This window comes from Grus americana, chromosome 10, assembly GCF_028858705.1.
Source record: "Grus americana isolate bGruAme1 chromosome 10, bGruAme1.mat, whole genome shotgun sequence".
Classification (NCBI taxonomy): domain Eukaryota; kingdom Metazoa; phylum Chordata; class Aves; order Gruiformes; family Gruidae; genus Grus; species Grus americana.
In genome coordinates this window covers 21,007,967-21,027,701 of record NC_072861.1, presented here as the reverse complement: position 1 = coordinate 21,027,701, position 19,735 = coordinate 21,007,967, and the positions used below count along the sequence as shown (strand labels likewise).

At 45.4% G+C, this 19,735-nt stretch overlaps 2 protein-coding genes across 10 annotated transcripts in view; one reads left to right on the top strand and one right to left on the bottom strand.

The window, feature by feature from the left end:
* Positions 1-1,656: 1,656 nt before the first annotated feature.
* Positions 1,657-16,713, top strand: SPG21 (SPG21 abhydrolase domain containing, maspardin). Its single transcript, XM_054836424.1, has 11 exons — positions 1,657-1,775; positions 5,108-5,201; positions 9,250-9,411; positions 10,244-10,324; positions 10,914-11,059; positions 11,575-11,683; positions 12,565-12,672; positions 13,059-13,199; positions 13,497-13,615; positions 14,732-14,784; positions 15,049-16,713. The coding sequence occupies exons 2-10, from the start codon at positions 5,139-5,141 to the stop codon at positions 14,754-14,756; spliced, it is 954 nt and encodes a 317-aa protein (XP_054692399.1). The 5' UTR covers positions 1,657-1,775; positions 5,108-5,138; the 3' UTR covers positions 14,757-14,784; positions 15,049-16,713.
* The window catches only part of ANKDD1A (ankyrin repeat and death domain containing 1A), a 25,543-nt gene continuing 20,161 nt past the window's right edge, over positions 14,354-19,735 (bottom strand). For all 9 annotated transcript variants that reach the window (XM_054836418.1, XM_054836416.1, XM_054836422.1 and 6 more), the window contains 5 exons: positions 18,952-19,050; positions 17,481-17,576; positions 16,218-16,419; positions 15,497-15,628; positions 14,354-15,266 (listed from right to left, as the gene is read on the bottom strand). In XM_054836418.1, coding sequence (XP_054692393.1) covers positions 15,205-15,266; positions 15,497-15,628; positions 16,218-16,419; positions 17,481-17,576; positions 18,952-19,050 — 591 coding nt within the window. In that variant the 3' untranslated portion in view covers positions 14,354-15,204. The remainder of the gene's footprint in view (positions 15,267-15,496; positions 15,629-16,217; positions 16,420-17,480; positions 17,577-18,951; positions 19,051-19,735) is intronic.

The following is a 19,735-nucleotide window of genomic DNA, read 5'->3' as shown; positions in this document are numbered from 1 at the left end:
AGTGACGGCAGCGCGCAGCCGCCTGGCGTCACCGCGCACACCTCGCGGACTACCGCTCCCAGCGAGCAGCGCGCGGGACGCCTCGCCCGCCACAGTCCCAGCGGCCGCGCGGAGTCTCATGGGAAATGTAGTCTGGGGTGTGGGCAGGGCTTGCGACCCCCGTTGCATCATGGGAAATGTAGTCCGGGCAGCGGCAGTACCGGAGAGCTCCCTCCACCCCACGCTATTTCAGGCGATTGTCGCCTTTTAACTCTGCTTCCTAAATACAACATGAGGAAAATATTTCCCTAAGATGCCAGAACTATTTTTTTTAAAACAAGCCTTTTCTGAAAATCAAACTAAAACAGCAGCTGAAAACTTGTAAGCAAAATGAAGCAACTTCAGTAGAGAGATAAAACGATGCCTTGTCTCACGAGGTGATCAACATTATGCATAAAAATATATGTATTATCTAGTCAAATGCATCCTTTAGACATATCTCATGGATAATGCACCTACAGCTATCTATCAGTCTGTTTCTTTCAACTCCCCTTCAACTTGTTTGTCATATACCAATTAAACTAATTGCTAATTAAGCCCAACTGGTTTTTAGAGGAATGACTCAATTACCAAGAGTTCCCATGAAGCAAACGCCCTTAGACCACGCTAACAACAGATAACATGCACTCTGCTGCCTGGCTGCATACAGCAGGAGTAAATGTTGGGTTTAATTTCTGCCAAAGTTTGGATGGATTTTAACTCTTGTAAAATAGAAGCTTAACTCCACCACCTGCAGTTGGACGCTTGCTGATCTGAATTTAATCTGCATTAAATCCAGCACCATGTTTCCCTTCAGGAGCTGTCTGAAGGAGTCGGGCAGGAGCAGCAGGTTGTGCTCAGGGACGTACTGACATGCGCCCAGAGAAGAGGTTTATCTTGCAATCGCACCTTGTGAGAGCACAGAGGGAACAGCAGCTCCAGTAAAAATGCAGAAAAACTATCGCAACAATTAATTTTCTCAGCTCAGAGCTTTACCTATAGATGTTTCTGTACGAAAGGCAGGCAGTAGTACTACGCCCTCTAACTTACCTGATGTAACTCAGGTTTTAGGATAGCTAGAATTTAGCTTTTTTAAAAAGAAACTTTGTTTGAATAGACACAGCTGATGAAAAGATCCAGATTTTGTATTAGACAAGCAAGTGCTGCACAACACCCGGATCAAGGCAGCTGGATAAAACCTACTATATTAAAAATAAGACTCCGACTTGAACACACACCGTTTCACTCACCAGTGCTTTCACTGAAATCACTCGGGATTTCTCACATATATCAAAAAAATGACACTTTCTCCCGCTGGATGGCAGTGGCAGGTCACAGTGACGCCTGCACCGAGCAGACAGCTGCCGTGCCTTTTTTCCCGGGTTAAGCCCCAGTCCTGTGAGGAACCTGTCGAGCGGCGGGACAACGGCACACACCGCTCCCCAGACGCTCCCGCCTGAGAGGAGCTAATGGCGGCGGCGGCCCCTCACAGCCCGCCGGCCAATCACCGCCCCGCTACGGGGGCACGTGACTTCTGCCTCGGTAGCGATGTCGCTGAAATCGCTTACTTCCGCCTCGGCAGCAATGGCGGCCGCCTGGTTTTTCCGCCCCGCCCTCGCTCCTCCCCGCTATCACGTGGTCGGCGCGGACGCAGCACCCGGAAGTAGCGGCCGGTGGCGGGTGCCCCCTGGGCTGCGCCGGGGGAGGAGGAGAGCGGCGGTTCGGTGTCTCCGCCGTCCCCGGGCCCTGCCGAGCCGGTGAGGGCCGCAGCGGGGGGAAGGTGGGGGAGGTCGTCGTTGTGGAGACAGGCCTGCCTCTCTCCTCAGGGCCCCGGACCGGGGAGGGCGCCCTGAGGGGCCAGGTGGGCCCTGAGGGCCCGGGGTGGGAGCAGTGAGGGGCCGGGTGGGCCCTGAGGAGACCGGGATGGTTTCTCAGCCTCTGGGACAGCGTTACCCCTGGACGAGGCTGTGCCTGAAGGGTCGGGGGGCTATGAGGAGTCGTCGGGCCGGAGTGGGGGTATCACGAGCCCTGAGGGGCCCCAGGCTTGGGGAGTGGGAAGTGAGGGGGGCTTGGGACTGGGCCCTGCCCTGGGGGTTCATCTTCCCTGGGGGGCTCTCAGGGGAAGGGGCCACCTCTGCCTGTGCTGCGGGGAGGAGAGCCTGGGCTGGGGGTGCTGAGTCTTGTCCCCTTCTCCCTACAAAGCTGGGGGAGCTGGCTGTGGTTGAGGAGGGGTGATGGGGCAGGGGAAGGTGCCTGCTGCTGTCCCCCAATTATCCATAACTCTTCTCCCCCATTGCCTGCGTTTGGTGTTCATAAAGCACCCGCAGCCCTGGCATCTCCCCTGCATCTCCTGGTGTTTGCCTGCAGTCCCCATCAGCTTTCGGTGCTGATTCAGGTCTCTTGGCCTGTGGGAGTGGGCACTGTGTGGCCAACACGATGGGAGAGCGGCTGCGCAGCAGACATGGCACAGGGGAGAGGAGCGAGTCGATGCTCATCTGATCTGTTCTGGCAGGGTTTTGTCTCTAGTCGCTAATGGCAGGATCAAAAGCCTTCTAAATCAGTCACAAATGGAAAATGTTACTAATATAGTGGGGATAACTCACAAGGAGAATACTGTCGAGTGCTCTTAATGCATCCATAGGTGATTTTTCCTTTAGAGGAATTCTTTTTAAGAGGTTAGAGTTCTTCAGGTTGTTTGGTTTCACTAAAAATGAAACTTGGGTCTTTAGAGTCTGGGTGATGAACAGCATCAGGTTCTTTGTGATTTGAGTCCCCTTCAGTGGCTGATTCCCTGTTTTGAGTTCACGGTTCAGCTTTTCTGTGGCTGGAAGAGCATGTGGTTGTTGTCAACATGAATGTTTGTGTGGGCAGATTTCATGACGCGTTTCTGTGCCAAGGAAAAAAAATAAATCAGTAATAGGACATTGATTTCAGCAAAATAAAATCTATAATCAAAGAAAAAAATGTTTAAATGCTTTAAAAGAGGGGCAGTCCTTAGGAGTAGGGGTTGCAGATACACCTTTGCAAGAAAGGATCTGGGGGAAATCAGCCCAGATCCTGGAGACCAGTGGTTTGCTTCCAGAAGTGGTAACAGGTGAATTGGGAAGCACAGAATTTAGGTTTTAGGTGGACTCTTAACCTGCTGTGGTGCAAGCTGAGGTACCCTGACAGGACAAAGTTCATCTGCATTGTGCCCCTTCCTTACCTAGCTTAATGATAGACAGCTTTGTGCCCCCAAGTGATGTGTGCCAGCCCACAAATTAGCTTAACAGTGCTGAAAGCCTGAGACAGCAGAAAAAGAGAGGTGATCACAGCGGGAAGAGATTGCCAACCCTTTATGGCAACCAGAATTATTAGCAGAAAGTCTTCCCCTCCTGTGCCTCTGTGTCCGTGCAGTGCCTAGCATAGTGAGGCCCTGACTATGACTTGTGCTTCTTGGCCCTGCTGTAAGACAGTACTCAAAGAGAACGTGTTGGTTTAAGGAATTTGCTGTATTTTTTCTGCCACGATTTTGTTACACCATGGTTTGCTGAATAGCTTTTTAAAAACTAGTTCATGTGTGGTTATGGAAAGGAATTGGTAGGCTGAACTACTGTTTCCTTTCTCTAATGACCAACTGTTCCCCTTAGTCCAGCAACAAATGTGTCTTTGTGCCTGCTCTGCCTTGCAGGCTGGTGAAATAGATATTTTTTACCTCCACTGTAATTTTACCTGCTGCCAGACTATGACAAAGAGCAGAATAGTTGATGTGAGCACCGAAACAAAGCCATGCAAAATGAAACAATGGCCACGCAGCTGAATTTCCTCCCTCTGACACCCTCGTTAGACATGAAAGGTGTATCACATGCTCTGTGGAAGATTTGTGTTGCAATTTAGAAAGTACTTTCCCTTTTAAAATTCATGTTTTCTGTACTGGGAAAATGGCAAATGAAGACTGAAAGATGAGGAAATAGTAAATAACTGTTAATCCAGCTGTAACCCAATAAGCTGGTTAAGCCTGCCCACCAGCAGCTTTCCTGTGGGGAGAAATGTAGTGACTCACCAAACATTCTGAGGCCTTATTTTATGAAGAATTAAGAAACAAAACCTATTGATTTATACTTGGCAACTGTTAAGTAACAAGAGCAAAAGTTGCTTTGTTTTATTATGCTCAGCACTGTGTGTGAATGCATGAAAATAATCTCCTGATGCAGTTGGCTTTTAGGGTAAACCTATTGAGACTGCAAGCTTCAAAACTGTTTGATACCATCTGTTGTATAAATGGAAGCTAATGGTCTCTTGCTGCTTTAAAAAAAGTTAAATCTAGAAGTTACCTAAGTGTTTATTACAAATTAATGGAGCGTTATAAGATGTTCTCATTATGTATGCTAGGACATCCTGACTTCAGAGTGAGTTAGTGGTATTATTTATATATTTAGTGGGTAGTGGACCCAACTCTGAATCAATTTGTTCTGTATGAATTGGTGTGCTTCAAAGATATCTTTGTTAACTCCTGACAAGAGTCAGCTTCTATGCAGATGGAATTCAAACTTCAGGGCTCTTCTGTAAATTAAGCCTCAGATCAGCTGATGTTCCCAATGCGCTTTGGGACTCCTTTGGGTCAGTTATACTGAGGTGGAAGAACATGGTTTAAATACTTAGGCAGTAGGTTTGTGAAATAATGTAAGTTTATTGCCTGAACTGCGGAGTGAATTGTATGAATATTTATTAGATACAAATTTGGAGTGTTTTATAAATTAAAAACAAACTGAAAATGTGCTTTAGCTTTTTAAGGCACTTGAAGCCTGCAACACAGTTGACTTTCTCTGCAACTGTTACACAGGAATGCTCTTGCAAAACCATCATCATTTCATAATAAGGCTGGTACAGTAAAGCAGTCAGGTGACTGCCTCTTGGGAGAATAATTAAATGGTTTGTGATGAAAACTGAGGATAAGTAAACTTGCCATGAACCAGAGGTAGTACAATCAGCTGATAAGAGCAAACTCACTCTGCAAATGCTTTATGTACATGGCACAGCTTTTGAGTGCTGCCTGCGGTAAAGCTGTTGTATTGATTTCTAACTGTCTCTTTTTTTTTTTTTTTTCCAGGCTGACCTAAACTGAGTTTTTTCTAAACATCATGGGAGAGATTAAAGTCTCTCCTGACTATAACTGGTTCAGAAGCACAGTTCCTCTTAAAAAGGTACGTACAGCTGCAATCAATGTGTGTGAAATGTCTCCTCTTGCTTTATAGTGGGGCAGACTAAGGTGTTTGGTTGATGTAGAACAGTTGTGGCTGTGCTAGTGACCTGGCTTATCTCCCGAACTGTTGTCATGTCATGTTGACTGTCATGTCATATGAGTGCATGAAAGCACGCTTTTGATCTTCACATGCTTCTCAGAGGTCACTTCTGCATGTGGTGGTGGGGAGCAGAGGCCTGCAAATGCAACCCACGGCAGCAGCGCGTGGAGTGAAAAGACTGAGGAAGAGACTCTAAGGGAATAGCGTGTGCTGGGGACCGCGTGTGTGGCCTCTCACGGAGCCGCCTGTGCGCACTGCACCAAGGCAGGGCAGCTCTGCTGTGCTGCCAGAGGCCCCTCTGCCATTCCTACCCGTCGCTGAAGCAGAGCATCTGAAGGCAACTTCTCAGCAGTTGGACTGCACGCAGGGTTCTTGAGGGTGGAAAGATGCCTTAGCTACGGTGGAAAAAATGAAATTATTTCTTCCACTGTGTGTCCTTCACATGTCTTCTGCTTAATCACACTGTCCAACCGCTTTCCCCTTTCCCTTGGATTTCTCCACTTCTTTCACTGAATCACAGGCGAGCGTTTGAGGTGCATGGTGCTCCAACTTCTGCTCTCCACGTGCCGAGCAGCAGAGGGCATGGAGTGCAGTACTAGTATGTAGCTCCTGACCCAGGCTAGCTGTCGCACGTACCTGTGCCAATAAGGCTTGCTGGGGCTGTGGTTACAGACTAACCTGAGCAGCAGCCCAGACTGAAGGACAGTCTTGCCTTTACCCCTCAGCCTGCTGCTCCTACAAGCATGGTTGCTCTTGTAACCATACAAGCAGAGCAGTCAGTGTCCTGTCTTTCTTGGGAGTGTTTTATAGCTTGGGTTTTTGTGCTGTCTTCCAGCTGGTTCAGTTCCCTATTCTGGATGGCTGTGTGGGCTGCAAGGAGCACGGGGATGGTGCTGGCAGCAGAGGCGAGAGCAGCATTACCTCTTTCAACAGGAAGTTGGTTGCTGTTGGGCCACTCGAAAGGGACTGTGTCACCAAACCTAGGGAACAAAACTTAAATATGCCTAGCATTATTTCTACTGAGCAGTGTGTAGTTTTCTCTAAGAAATTACCTTTATGGAAGGCTGTAGGATTTCCCATTCAGGGTTTCTCATTCACTTTTGCCAGATTGTGTCTTCAGTAAATAAGAAAGATCCATTGCTGCTGACTATGCATGCTCTGTCTAGGCTCTGGCTGTCCAGCTTCTTTCTGTTTCTGGCTGGTACCAGATCCGCTGGGTCTGTTTGTGCCATGCTGTTGCCCCCAGACAATGCCTGACCGGGTCAGCAAAGCTGGGAAGACCATATTTCAGCGGAAAGATGTGGGTGCTCTGAGGCACTGCTTTATGGGATGCAGTACAGTAAATGAGAGGAGCTGGAGGTTGTGGTTACGCAACGGAACATGTTGCTGCTGCCCTGGGGACTGTGCAATGCTGCAGCTCACTGCCAGGGGCTGCTGCCTTCAGCTGCTGCTGACTACTCAGGATTTCATAAATGGGGACATGTGTAAACTGAAGCTGCTGTTGACCTGGTGACCTTCAGACTAGGGAATACCTTATCATCTTGAGTGATTCGGTCTACTCAAAAATAAAGTGATGCCACGGTGGTGAATGTGGGGTATGAAGAAGGTAAAATAAAACTAGTCCTGGTATCTGGAGAGAGGGAAGAAAAAAAGGCACAATTTGAAGATGTAACTAATCTCTGAAGCAATCTTTAGGAATACATTTGCTTGCATTATCCCCCTGAGAGTATAAGCAAACCACGTGCAGCGCAGAGGAAGGCATGGCCAGCCATCGTTGCTGCTGGCGAGCACGCGTTACCGCAGTCGGATAGACCTCAAGAAGCAAAGCCAGAGGTGTTTGTTCGAAAACAGGTCGAGATGTTCCTCCTGCCAGGAGCAGGAAATGCACAGCTCCATCACCCTTCCTGCTCTTGTCGGATGCAGGAAGTACAGTGCAGAAAATAACACTTTTAAATGAAGTCTTTAGCTTTGCCTGTGAGCCTCCATTTGCATACACCACTTGCTGTATTTGATAAGTCCTTCCTAGAAGTCTTCAGCAGGGGACACCTTGGCCCTGCTAAACTCCAAGGGAAGTTTTCCCCCTTGTTTCTATGAAGTGCAGATTTTACCCTTTATGTAAATTGTAGGCGATCTTGATCAACCTATTGGAACAAGAAAAAGGCTGGTGACATTCCAAATCAGCTGTTAACTACACTGGTTTGTGATTTCAAGGAGTATGGTTTGCCTTTAGAAATACTCCTAAAGGTAAATTTTGTAGTAGCCACTGACAGCTACCCTGAACTGATCCAAAATTACTGACAGAATGACAGCTGAGAACAGCGAGGCCTGGAGCTCGAGTTGTGTGCAGAGGGTTGGTTTTGAGGGGATTGGGAGGTCTTTTGTACAAAGTTTATTTTTAAATGGTTTCAGTGGTCTGGAAGCTCTGGTATGCAGTCTTTCTTTTTTCTTTCTTTTTTTTTAGAGACTTTACAAAACAGCATCATGTGATTTCTTGCATGCTCTCAGAGCCTGAAATACTGGCTTTATTACAAGCAGATTTGTTAGTCGAGCAAATCTGATTTATGATACACTGTTCTCTGATTTCCTGAGAAGCTTAACTGTGGTGATGGAAAAGCGAACTGTGCTTTTATATCGCTATTCAAAAAGCTATAAAATCTCGATACAGAGGAGATGAATTCCTGCTGTGTGATGCAGGCTTTCCCCAGAGGTTTGTGCTTGTACAGCTCCTACCAGATCGACACTTTTGCTGGTTTGCGGTGTCGAAAGAGCATCCTAAACGTACAAAACAGTTTGCTGGTAGAACAGACTCTGTAAAAACAAGTCAGGCTCCAGCATTGCTAGAAAAGATGACCTTTACTGAATTCCTGTACCATTAAAGATACTAATTGTGCCAAGACTTCTAGCTTCTGCCCTGAGATGGGCACTATGAGGAACTGCTCGTTAAGGACAGCAGCTCGTGTGTGAATAATCTCTGTCAGCTAGTCGCGTGTCCTAGGTACTCCAGATGCTTCTGAGGTGCTGCCAGATGATGGAAGTGTTTTTCTTTGCAGTGCTGCTTTGGGAGTTGTGTGCGTTTCTGTTTCTGGCAGCTGGCTATACTGCTTCAGATCAATAATTTGTGGTGTTAGCTGCTTCATTCAGTAGGCTGCACGTATCCAGACCTGTAACATCTTTTGTCCAGTGAATGCAAATGTCGATGGTTGTTTAAAAAGCTGCCCCTGGGGCAGTGCTGGCTCTTCCAGCCTCCAGCTGTTGCTCCCAGTACCTAGAACTGACGTTCTGGGCCATGGCAGCAACTCCTTTTCCAAGCATACTTTTCTGCTTGTGGACTATTGCATAAACCTGGTCCTTTGGGGCACGGCCTTGCTGTTTCTGTGATTTATTTCAGTATGAATTTTCAGATCCGGACATACGACTATTCTGACCAAGGCCGTCTGAGTTGAAACCCAGAGCAAAGCATTGCAAACTTTAGTTAACCACGCTTCCTCAGAAAGGAAGAGAGATTTTTTTTCAGGGTGTAACTTCTGAAGTGCTGTCCATCACTGTAAAACCGACGTAACTCACTGCTTTCAGCAATTGCCGTGTTCTCCAGTTATCTGCAGAAGGATAAGCCCCATAAGATGTCACGTACTGTGCTGCTGCTGACTCCGCGTGGCTCAACGTTTGTGTTCCAGCTTGTGTAAGGACACAAAAGCATTTGTTCTGACGGTGCATGGCTGCAGTTCTGTTTCCAGCAGTATTCACACAAACATTGTAATTCCAGTTAGTAACCAGCCTTAGAGGAAAAGCTATTGTGAAGAGGAGTAAAAGACAGTCTTGTTCAAAGGAGTTTTATGTATTATAATATTTACTAGATGACAGAAATTTTGTAGGAGCAATCCTGGAAGCTGGCTGAGGAACTTAATTTGTCTTGTGTGTTTCTTCTCCCCCCGTGCCCCTTTTTTTCCAGATAATAGTAGACGATGATGACAGTAAAGTCTGGTCGCTGTATGATGCGGGACCCAGGAACATTCGGTGCCCACTCATATTTCTCCCTCCTGTGAGCGGAACTGCAGATGTGTTTTTCCAGCAGATTTTGGCGCTGACTGGATGGGGCTACAGAGTTATCGCTGTGAGTATCCTCAGTCCCGGGTCCAAGTTAGCGTACTTGTGCTTGTTCCTCTAATCAGAGGTTGGATAATGAAAATGAACTTCTTTGTGTTGATTAAGGAGAATCCACACACAAAAAATGATTTGAAGTTGTACTCCAGAGTACGTAGCGTGCAGATCCAGGCTGGAAGCTGCTCTGTGTTTATGGCAGCATTTACCCAGAGCCTTGTGCATACACATTATTAACATCTCAGTCTGTTTTTTCCCCCTTGTGTGCCCTGGACACCAGTCATCTTTGCCTCTAGCTGGATCTTTGTTAGCCATGAGGCAAAATGTGGGTCAGTTCAGGGTTTTTGTGTTTCCCTTCGGGCTGGTGGACAACCTGGTTCTTAGCCTGCCTAGTTGCAAATGCCAAGTCACTTCTTAAAATCCTGACAGCGTGCTCTTTGTGGCTTCCCAGCTCCTGAGCTGAACTGGAATCACTGACTCGTACAATAATATTTCTGCTAAACAGAAATGCTTTAGGAGTACTGGTTTCTCTAGCAGCAGTTAATGATTTCTGTACATGCTACAGAATTGCTGAAGAATCATTCCAGCCTCTCATCCCGCCGATTACTGAATGAAGCAATGCCGCGCTTTCCCCAACAAACTTGCTCTGCAATGCTTTCAGTTGTGTATTTTTGTGTGAGGGAGGGGGAGGTGTTCACACCCTCTGGCAGTAGGGACCTTGCTGAGGAGCTCGAGCCTCACCATACAGGAGAAGCACCTGAAATGTGAGAGTTGGGATGACTTTCAAGCAGACAGCTGACAGGTCTGATCAGAGACCTGCTTTTCCTAATTTTGTATTATTTTAGCTGCAGTATCCGGTGTACTGGGATCACCTTGAGTTCTGTGATGGATTCAGAAAACTGTTAGACCACCTTCAGCTGGATAAAGTGAGTGCTCCAAGATGGGGAGATGCATATTGCAATAAAAATCTGATGTTTGAAAGAGTCTCATTTAAGAGCAAGTGTATGAAATATGACACAAGAGCATAGCTATAAATAGGCTGCATTGCAATTTTACTTTTGAAATGAGTTTATTTTTGAAGGTGAATACTTTTGAAAATTGTCATACGTGGTCTAAATTCATCTGCTGTTCTAGGCTTATTAAATTGTGTTGGTTAACTAGTTTTTCATGAGATCCTGTGGAAGTTATCCTTCCTAACTCATGTAGTACAGAATACCACAATAAAGTATCTTGGATTGGAATAGCTATTGAAGACAAAGTGAAATGTTTGAGTTTTTTCTTAAGCTTGATGAGCAAAATTTTGAACTATGACCTAGAAACGCTTCCTTTTTTTAATATTTATCACATTTATATCATGCATAAAACCAGAAGCTGAATAGAAGGAGTTTGATTCTTTTTAAAACTGGGTTATGAGGACAGAGTAAAACTTGAATGACTTATTTTTGTAATGAAAAGTTGTGTTTTGAGGTCACTTATTTCACAAGTGTAACATGATGGTTTTTTCCCTTGAATTAGGTTCACCTTTTTGGAGCTTCCCTGGGAGGCTTTCTGGCTCAAAAATTTGCAGAATACACACACAAATCTCCAAGAGTTCAATCTCTGATCCTGTGTAATTCCTTTAGTGACACTTCTATCTTCAATCAGACATGGACAGCAAACAGGTAAGGAAGGCTGATACAAGCAATCAGATTTGTGGCATTAATTATTTTGCAATGAAATGTGATGCTGACCTGGTTGGACACGTATCTAACCTGTTTCCAGCCTGGGTGAGGGAGGTGCGGGATGGAATACTCGTGACTTTTAAAGCCACGCCACAAGGGAAAAGGAAATGTTCACAATTGGGAGTGTGGAATTTGACGAGTCATCCTGTGATCCTCTGTGGATGTGTGGTCAGATTTAAGAACTCTGCCTGTTTTCTAGCACAACCATTTAGAGTGACAAAGGTGTTATTCACCATGTTTAAAATACACTCTTGCAATGTAAGGCTAACAGCTTCCCAGAACATTTCGAGCACCTAGCTGCAAAGTTTTCCATCTCTGGGCTCCTGAAGCTTCTTCAGGATTTCATTTGAAGATAAAGCATAAAGTCAGTGCAAGGAAAGGAAGTGCTCATAAGAAAGCATCTTAATGTTGAAGTCCTGACTGCTTGAAGATTTTACATCTTATTTCTATTTTAGCTTTTGGCTGATGCCTGCTTTTATGCTGAAAAAAATTGTCCTTGGGAATTTTGCATCTGGTCCTCTAGATCCTGAAATGGCCGATGGGATTGATTTCATGGTGGACAGGGTAGGTAACTGGGTACTCTATGGCTCTGATGCCAATCTCTGTAGATTTTCTTAGCGGGAGGTCGTAGATACCCCTGCTGCTTTCATTTGCTTACCCAGAAGACAGGAGTAAGGGACAGATCCTTGGCAGGTGTGGACTGTCGCAGCCCCAGCAATTTAACTGACGCTGTGACTATCCGCCTTCAGATTCACAGATTGGTGGGGGTTGGAAGGGACCTCTGGAGATCATCTAGTCCAACCCCCCTGCTAAAGCAGGATCACCCAGAGCAGGTTGCATAGGATCATTTCCAGGCGGGTTTTGAATCTCTCCAGAGAAGGAGACTCCACAACCTCTCTGGGCAGCATGTTCTAGTGCTCTGTCACCATCAAAGTGAACAAGTTTTTCCTCACATTGAGATGGAACTTCCTGAGTTCCAGTTTGTGCCCATTGCTCCTTGTCCTGTTACTGGGCACCATTGAGGAGAGTCTGGCCCCTTTCTCTAGACATCCACCCTTTAGATATTTATAAGCATTAATAAGATCCCCTCTCAGCCTTCTCTTCTCCAGGCTGAACAGACCCAGCTCTCCCAGCCTTTCCTCAGACAAGAGATGCTCCAGTCATCAGCTTGTTTGTTTATGTAGATCAGGAGAGATGGAGTTGAGAAATTGAGATGGAAGAGGAAGTGCTGGGATATGTCTGGAGGCAGGAGCAACTAATGGAATGTGTTAAGCACTTGTCTCCTGCAGAGAGACCCTGAGTTGGAACTGTAATCTTCATCTGAAGTGCAGTCATGTTCCCCATTAAAACTAAGGAGCGGATTTCTCTTTGGCTGGTATTGTTAATATTGCGTTAACTTCCTGCAGTGAAATATGTTGTTAATCTGTATTTCCCTCTGCTAAAAGCTGGAGAGTCTGGGCCAGAGTGAGCTCGCTTCAAGACTTACCCTCAACTGCCAGAACTCCTATGTAGAACCTCATAAAATTCGAGACATCCCTGTAACCATTATGGATGTAAGTTAATCTCAACGTAATCCTTTTATTTAAACACCATTTCCTCCCCATGGCAGGTGGGGCCTGGATATTGTGTTAGCAACTTAATAAATACTTGCAGCATCTAACTTTGTATTTAGAAAAGCCTTCTACTGACTGGGCAACACTGTGACTCCTCTGTTAAATCCTGAATTGGAAATTCTGTGCGATAACACAGCCATATGTTTATGTATCACAGTGTTAGCTTTCTAGCTGTCAATGCCTAATGGGTCTGCTTGTTCTGTGTTTCATTAATGCTGTTCCACAGAGAAGCTGAGAATTGCTTCTAGGAGCAGCATATATCCAGTCAGATTTAATAAGCAAAATCTGATTAGACTCAGAACTAACTGCTGTGGCTTGTCACACAGGTGTTCGACCAAAGTGCGCTTTCGACTGAAGCAAAAGAAGAAATGTATAAGCTGTATCCTAATGCCAGAAGAGCTCATCTCAAAACAGGAGGCAATTTTCCATACCTCTGCAGGAGCGCTGAGGTTAACCTATACATTCAAGTGAGTCTCTGCAGCCAAACCCAACCTACTAACACATATAGCCAAACAGCAGTAGGAAACTCCTCTGCTGTTCTTCCTTTTGTTTCTCAACTTGCCTGAGCTCTGTTCGCTCTGGCTCCTGAATCACTGATACAGAAGGGCAGGGCTGGGAGCAGCCACATTCATGGAGGACTTCCTCTGTCCCTTCTCTGAACTCTTGTACTCAGAGCCGTGATTCATCCTCAGAAGGAATGTTTCTCTTTTACCAAAACCTTATGCTTCTATGCCTCTTTCAGTGTTATTTTCCATGTCCAACAGATCCACTTGCTGCAGTTCCATGGTACCCGGTATGCAGCCATTGATCCCTCCATGGTCAGCGCAGAAGAGCTGGAAGTCCAGAAGATCAGTCTTCACACCAGCAATGAGCACGAAGAGCAGTAGGTTTTGGAGTGCCAGTGAAAATGAGGAATCGGTTTGGTGGTCTTCCTGTGTACAATCAACTGTTCCCACTATGCCTTTTTTCTTGCGTTAGCCGATTATCACTGTGCGATTCCAACAGGATCAATAGTCAGTGAACTACCCGCGGACAGCCACCTCCAGCAGTGTAATGGGATAGATCTGTTTCATTTTTAGTCTTTGAATTCAAGGAAGCATCTTTGAAGACTACAGTTTTAAAAACAAAGACATTTTTGCTACCAAAGTCTTCACTATCATGTTCTTAAGCAGAACAGTATTTCTTTTTTATATTTTTCACTCAGCTGTATATATTGCCACATGCAGATTGTGTACTTATAAGCTGACATATATTTTTGTTGAATATTTGATTTAAAAGATGTTTAAGTGCCACTGTTGCCATCACTTATTTGCTTCGTGTGTTGTAAGTTAGTTTGTTTCTATTTGAAATAAAGCGTTTGAATTTTTAACTTTCTTGCTGTTTAAAAATGATTTTCAATAAAACTTCAACTTCAGCAGTCTTGTTCTGACTACAAGAGACCAGCTGTGTAGCCTACTCCAGTCCTGGTTTGCCTCTACAGCTGCCTCTGGAAATTAAGAAAACCAGCACCTTCTGCTTGAATTTGCCTCAAGCTTTAATTATAAGGTTGTGCTGGTTTAGCTCTAAGTAAGAGTTAAGTAGTATTTTTTTAATATAGAATGACTAAGACATAACTTGCAAATTTAAGGGTAAAATCTGAATTTATTGAAATACAGACATTATTTTCCCCTTGAAATGCTATAAAAATAAATACAATGTATTACATGACAAATTGGTATTTAAGAAAACTGTCCTCAGAGGCTGTGTAGATCACCAATGGCCATTCTTACCTTACACTTTTCAAGCTGTAACCCTATTCAATTCTGTAATAGGGATTACAGAAGTTACCTATTTGATTTATAAACAGTACATGGATGTTAATGTATATTTATAAACAGTACATGTTAATATTCTTCTCTGAAACTTTTTGTGAAGAGTGGAAACATTAACAATCACAACCCTTAAGGTTCCAAAGGGACTAAGCGGTAGCCTTGACTTTTCTTCTTACCTTCTGTTTTAGGGTGGGCACTTATGAACACATCTAAGACATCAGTGATGGACACCCCCAAAAAGGTATGTAAAGAACATTTCTGAAATCAAAGGCTTTCCCCTCAGTAACTTAAAAAATTGACAATTAAAAATGTATATACAAAAACATGATGTAAACAAGTTACAGTAAAACAGTGTAGTATTTCCTGCTACTCCACAGTGTAAGTGAGACTCACTTGCTGAACTATTACAGTACCCAGACCGTATGCAATAGCTGATAAAAATCTCCCTTCTGCACAAAGAGGCGTTTTAGACCGTTAGCATTTGCTGATACCTTTGTTGTTTCAGAGCACGAAGGAAGTGGCAGTGATGCCAGCTGTTTCTGACAAGAAGCCCTTGAGTTGCAGCTGCCTTCTGCTCAGTGGCAGGGCAGGAGTTTTGCCTGCACCTCCAAGACAAGCTGCGGAAGCATCAGCTGAAGGAACTGCTGGTGCCTGCCCCGTGTTACATTACTGTACACTTCCGGGGAGAAGCAGAGTCTGCGTTTGCTTTTTTCCGAATGCTTTCTGTAAAAGAAAAGAGAACATTCTGCTGCACAGAAAGTACGAAGCTCTGGCAGGATGTTTTCATTTATTAAAATGATGAGAAAAATGACGTGTAATGGTAGCGAGGGGGCAGGGCACCTTCCAGCTCATGTGAATTGGCTTTGCACAAGTTCTCCTCTGCGTGTGTTGTGTAACAACAGAATTTGGGTAGTGCTTGGTGCGCGTTATTTGAAGGAAGACAAAAGTATTACCTGCTAGATCTCTTCTTCCGATGCCCACGAGGCCTTCGTACAATCCCTTGATTGGATTTTCTCCTGCTATGATTGCGCCGTGGAGCCAGATAAGCAGCATTCTGTGGCCGTGCTCTCTGTAGCTTTTAGTGCCTGGCAAGGTCAAACCACAAATGAAATCCTGCACTTACCATGCATGGCCCTGACCAGAGCGCCTTTCTGAAGTGGAGGGTTTGGACACCTCTCCCTCCTCTTTGGGTTTTCCTAAGATGCTCTAAAGTACAGTTCAGCTGTACCTAGTTGTGCTGTGATTGCTAGATTAATATTCAATTTAATGGAATTGGCCAGGAATGAGCTTGGCTGGGTCAGAAAACTTTTCATGGCAACACAGAATTTCTGCCTTCAGAGCATAGCTTAGCCCCTTGCAAATTCTAAATTTACTGCCGCCTTGGTTCAGCTCCTTAAAAGAAAAAAATAAAACCAGCAAGTTTCTTCCATCCTATAGAACAAGAATTGTAGCAAGAACTCGCTATTAACCCCCATGCTTGTGTGCTTTACTCCTAGACAAAGTTCAGGATGTGGGACAACTCCACGTTTGTTAAAACCAGCATTTTTAACCTAATCTTTAGGTTGTTTCAAATAAGACAGCTGGTTTTCTTCATGCTTTGCTGTTGCTGCAGACTTATCTCCTAGAAACACAGTCCAAGTAAGGGAAGGAAGATATCTGAGCAGTGTTTCATACCTGTCCATTGTTGCTCAATGGCCCTAATGTGGGCATCAGTGAATTTCCAGTAATGGGCCAGCTTCTTCCATTCACCAGGCCTGAGGTACTTGGTGGCCAGTCTCCACGTTACCGAGCGAATGTGCTGTGTTTCCAGCCTGTGATCTTGCTTAAAGGTCAAGTGCTTTGCCACCCAGGAGTCAGAGTCACTGTTCAGATTGTCCTGTAAAACCCAAAGAGGAGTTTCAGTTGGGACGCTGCAGATGTACCTGTTGTTCCGCAGTCTCCCACGTCCCCAGCTCTGCGGGTCACTGTGAGTTCATTCTGGTACAGCACTTTTTTTTTTTAATTCTCTTTATTCTCTTGTTTCACTCTGTTCTAATCATACACATTAACAAACACAGTTAATAGCAGCTTTGCTGCAGAAGCCTATGCAGATCCCAATTTGCATTTCTACAGTGCCTTTTATCTGGGGCTTGTATGCAGAATCACTTAATTAAATCTCCTTGCTCCCCCGCCACATGGGCACGTGCTCACCTCCTTTACACGCCAGACTGCAAAGAGGCTGAATGACTTTCCCAGGGCTCCGCAGGAAGCCCATGCAAGGGCCTGATACGCACAGCGTTAGTCCTGAAGCTGTGCCCAAGCCACAGGCATATGCCCTCCTTGCCTTCCTGTTCCTTCCCTGGTATAACAACTGTCTTTCCTGGTAGGGGAGGATGCCCAGAGTCTTACGAGGACGCAAGGGATGTGGTGTTTGGCTGTACTTTCAGCATGCTCCCTGCTCAGGCTGGCTTGGGGCAGGGAGGGTTTCAGACGGGGGACTGGGGCTGAGCATCTGGAAGTGGGTTGTATGACGCCAACAAGAGCAAGAGGTGTCTGCCTTCCACTGCTGAAAAACTCCCCAGGTCCCATTTGGTGACCGCAGGCCAAGGATTTTCCTGCTGAGTGCTTCAGTTTCTCCTCCTGGGAAAAGGAACTAATACTACCCGTCACTTCTACAGGGCTTTGGGAACAGCTGCCAAAGAATCTTTGAGAATCCTTGTTACCTTCAGTGCAGCCTGGGGCTTCTAACAACAAAGGCTTTTTTAAATAAGGAAAGACTTAAGTAGATGGTGAGGACTTTTGTTTTTCTTAAGTAAGGTGATGAAAGCAGAGGTCAGGCTGCCACAGGATGGCCTGCGTTTCTTTCCTTTTGACAGTTGGTCGTGTAGAGTCTTAATGGAAAGGATAAAGCTACATCTGCCCTGGAAAGTGCAGGGGAGGGTGGTGTAAGCTGCTCACCTTTTCCCATTTGTAAAACCGATCGGCTTTGATAATCATGTCCACCAAGTTGATGTGATTGCCTCGGGCGGCAACATCCAGAGATGTTTTCCCTTGCTGAAATTAGAAGAGGAAAAATCAGCTGGAAAAGACCTTGCACGTTCCGGAGGTCCAACATCCGTGCCCACCCGGCAGTCTGCAGCAGCAGGCAGCACGGCCCACTGAGCAGCGCACCAGCCGGGATGAAGGACCCCTGTTCTCTGCCTGTAAACACCTGGGATGTGAGCCAGCTTTGAGGGGCTGCGTGCAGGGCACGGGGAGTCATTTTCCAGGCTCTGCAGCAAGTCCTCTGTTGGCAGAGGGGATCTGCCCGTTTGGCAGGAGTGGCTGGGAAAGCCTCCTGTGGATGACAGGGCGCTTCCAGGCTCCCAGCAACACGGGCGCAGCTGTTAATGGACCAGCTCAGCACAATCCAAGGCACTTTATAGCCTTTTGCACAGTGGGTTTGCTGACACGTGAAACTGAAGTGATTTATACAACCTCATTAATTTTATACACTCCACATATGCATGATTAGAAAACGTGTCCTAGGAGGAGCATAGGCTGATGGGACTATGAAAATGTAATTACGCTCCTTACATGAACATGATTTGGGATTCAGCGGAGGGGGGTTTGTATTTATATCTAAAAGCGTAGGGCAAAAAGGAGCAAGATTTGAAAGTTGCATGAAGGAAAGCGAGGCAGCCCAGCCATCAGGCATGCCAGTGAGAATGGTTCTAGCCTCAGATATGAGCAGAATCCCAATTTCACACAGAGAAGTGTGAATGCGTTCCCTGCGCTGAGCCTCACTGTGGTTCCACGCACGGCTGGAAGGTGGCAAACATGCGCTGCAGCTGAAGGCTGCTTCAGCCAGGTGGCTTCAAGTCTGTATGTGCTTTAACCCACTGCGAGTGCAGACACTGCTGTAAATCTCTGCCCAAGCCCCTTCAGTGTTTTCCAAGCACATACCATGCTTTCAGGCTGCATGCAACTTCCCTGACTCCTCCATAATTCCTTTTTTTTAATTTAATTAGAGGACAAAAGCCCTGGACACTGGTGCCAGATCTATACCAACCAGATACTTTTAACCTATTAAAATATGTATGCTGTAATTCTTGAGGTATATTATTTATCATTATTCGAGAAGATCTTTGATATTAATGTGCATGATAGCACAAGTAGAAGTAGAAGGAACTAGAACAACTTTGAGAAGAAAAAGTTTGCTCATTGTGTGTGAACTGTTTTCTACCTTCCTAAGAACCAGTCACCTCCTTCCTGGAAAACACATCAAAATTACCTACTCAGCAGTGGTTCAAGGCCTTATCCCTGGAAATATCCAGATTTTAATATTATTACTAGCCTTCCTTGAAAATGATGAAAAACAATAGCAAAGACCATCCATATTTTCCCTCCATAGCCCCCCAGAATCTATTCAACCCATGAAGACATTTACCTTGTCTGTTAGCTTCAGATTAACTCCTGCAATGAGAATCATCTCAGCAATGTCCTGCCTGCCATGCTCCGCAGCGATGTGGAGTGAGGTCTGCTGCCTCTGCAGGAGAGTGAAAGGACTAAATTTCAGAGGGACAAGTGTGAGGTTGGAAGGACAATAGCAGGAGGAAGCACTGTAAGAACACTGTCAGCTCTGTTCCTTTCCCCCCTATCCCTTTTGAAACTTGAGGGCCAAACACCCTCCTACCTCAAACTGGAGGTGGGCTCCTCTGGCTGAGCAAAACTGGTCTGTCTCTGTCCCAGCATCAGCACTAGGAAGCCTCCTTGACAACATTTCAGTCTAAAGAAGGAACCTATTTAGTTCTATAAAGCTCTCTAGGGTCACTTATAGGACTATATTATTTCCTGTTTGTTATTTAAAAAATGTCTGCAGGCAGATAGTTTGGCCAAGGGAGGAAAGGACCCGTGCCAGTTCTTTGCTCCTGGGACACAGGGCTGGGTTAGTGTTTATGCACTGTAAGCCATATGCACCTTGGGACTATTTAATGGAAACAACTAAAATCAAACACAAAATGTGGTAATTTGATGGTGTCATCAGACAGAACATCACTACAAGAATGACCATTAACCAAAACATTGCAAAGAAGTTACACATTTGTTACCAAAGCCCCTCATTCACAAAATTACAATTTGGCGAGACAACCAGCTACCTCCAGGCTTGCCTCCCATTCTCAGCCCCCGAAACGTTTTGCAGAATATCTTCAAGCCTGAAATTTCTCCCCCCT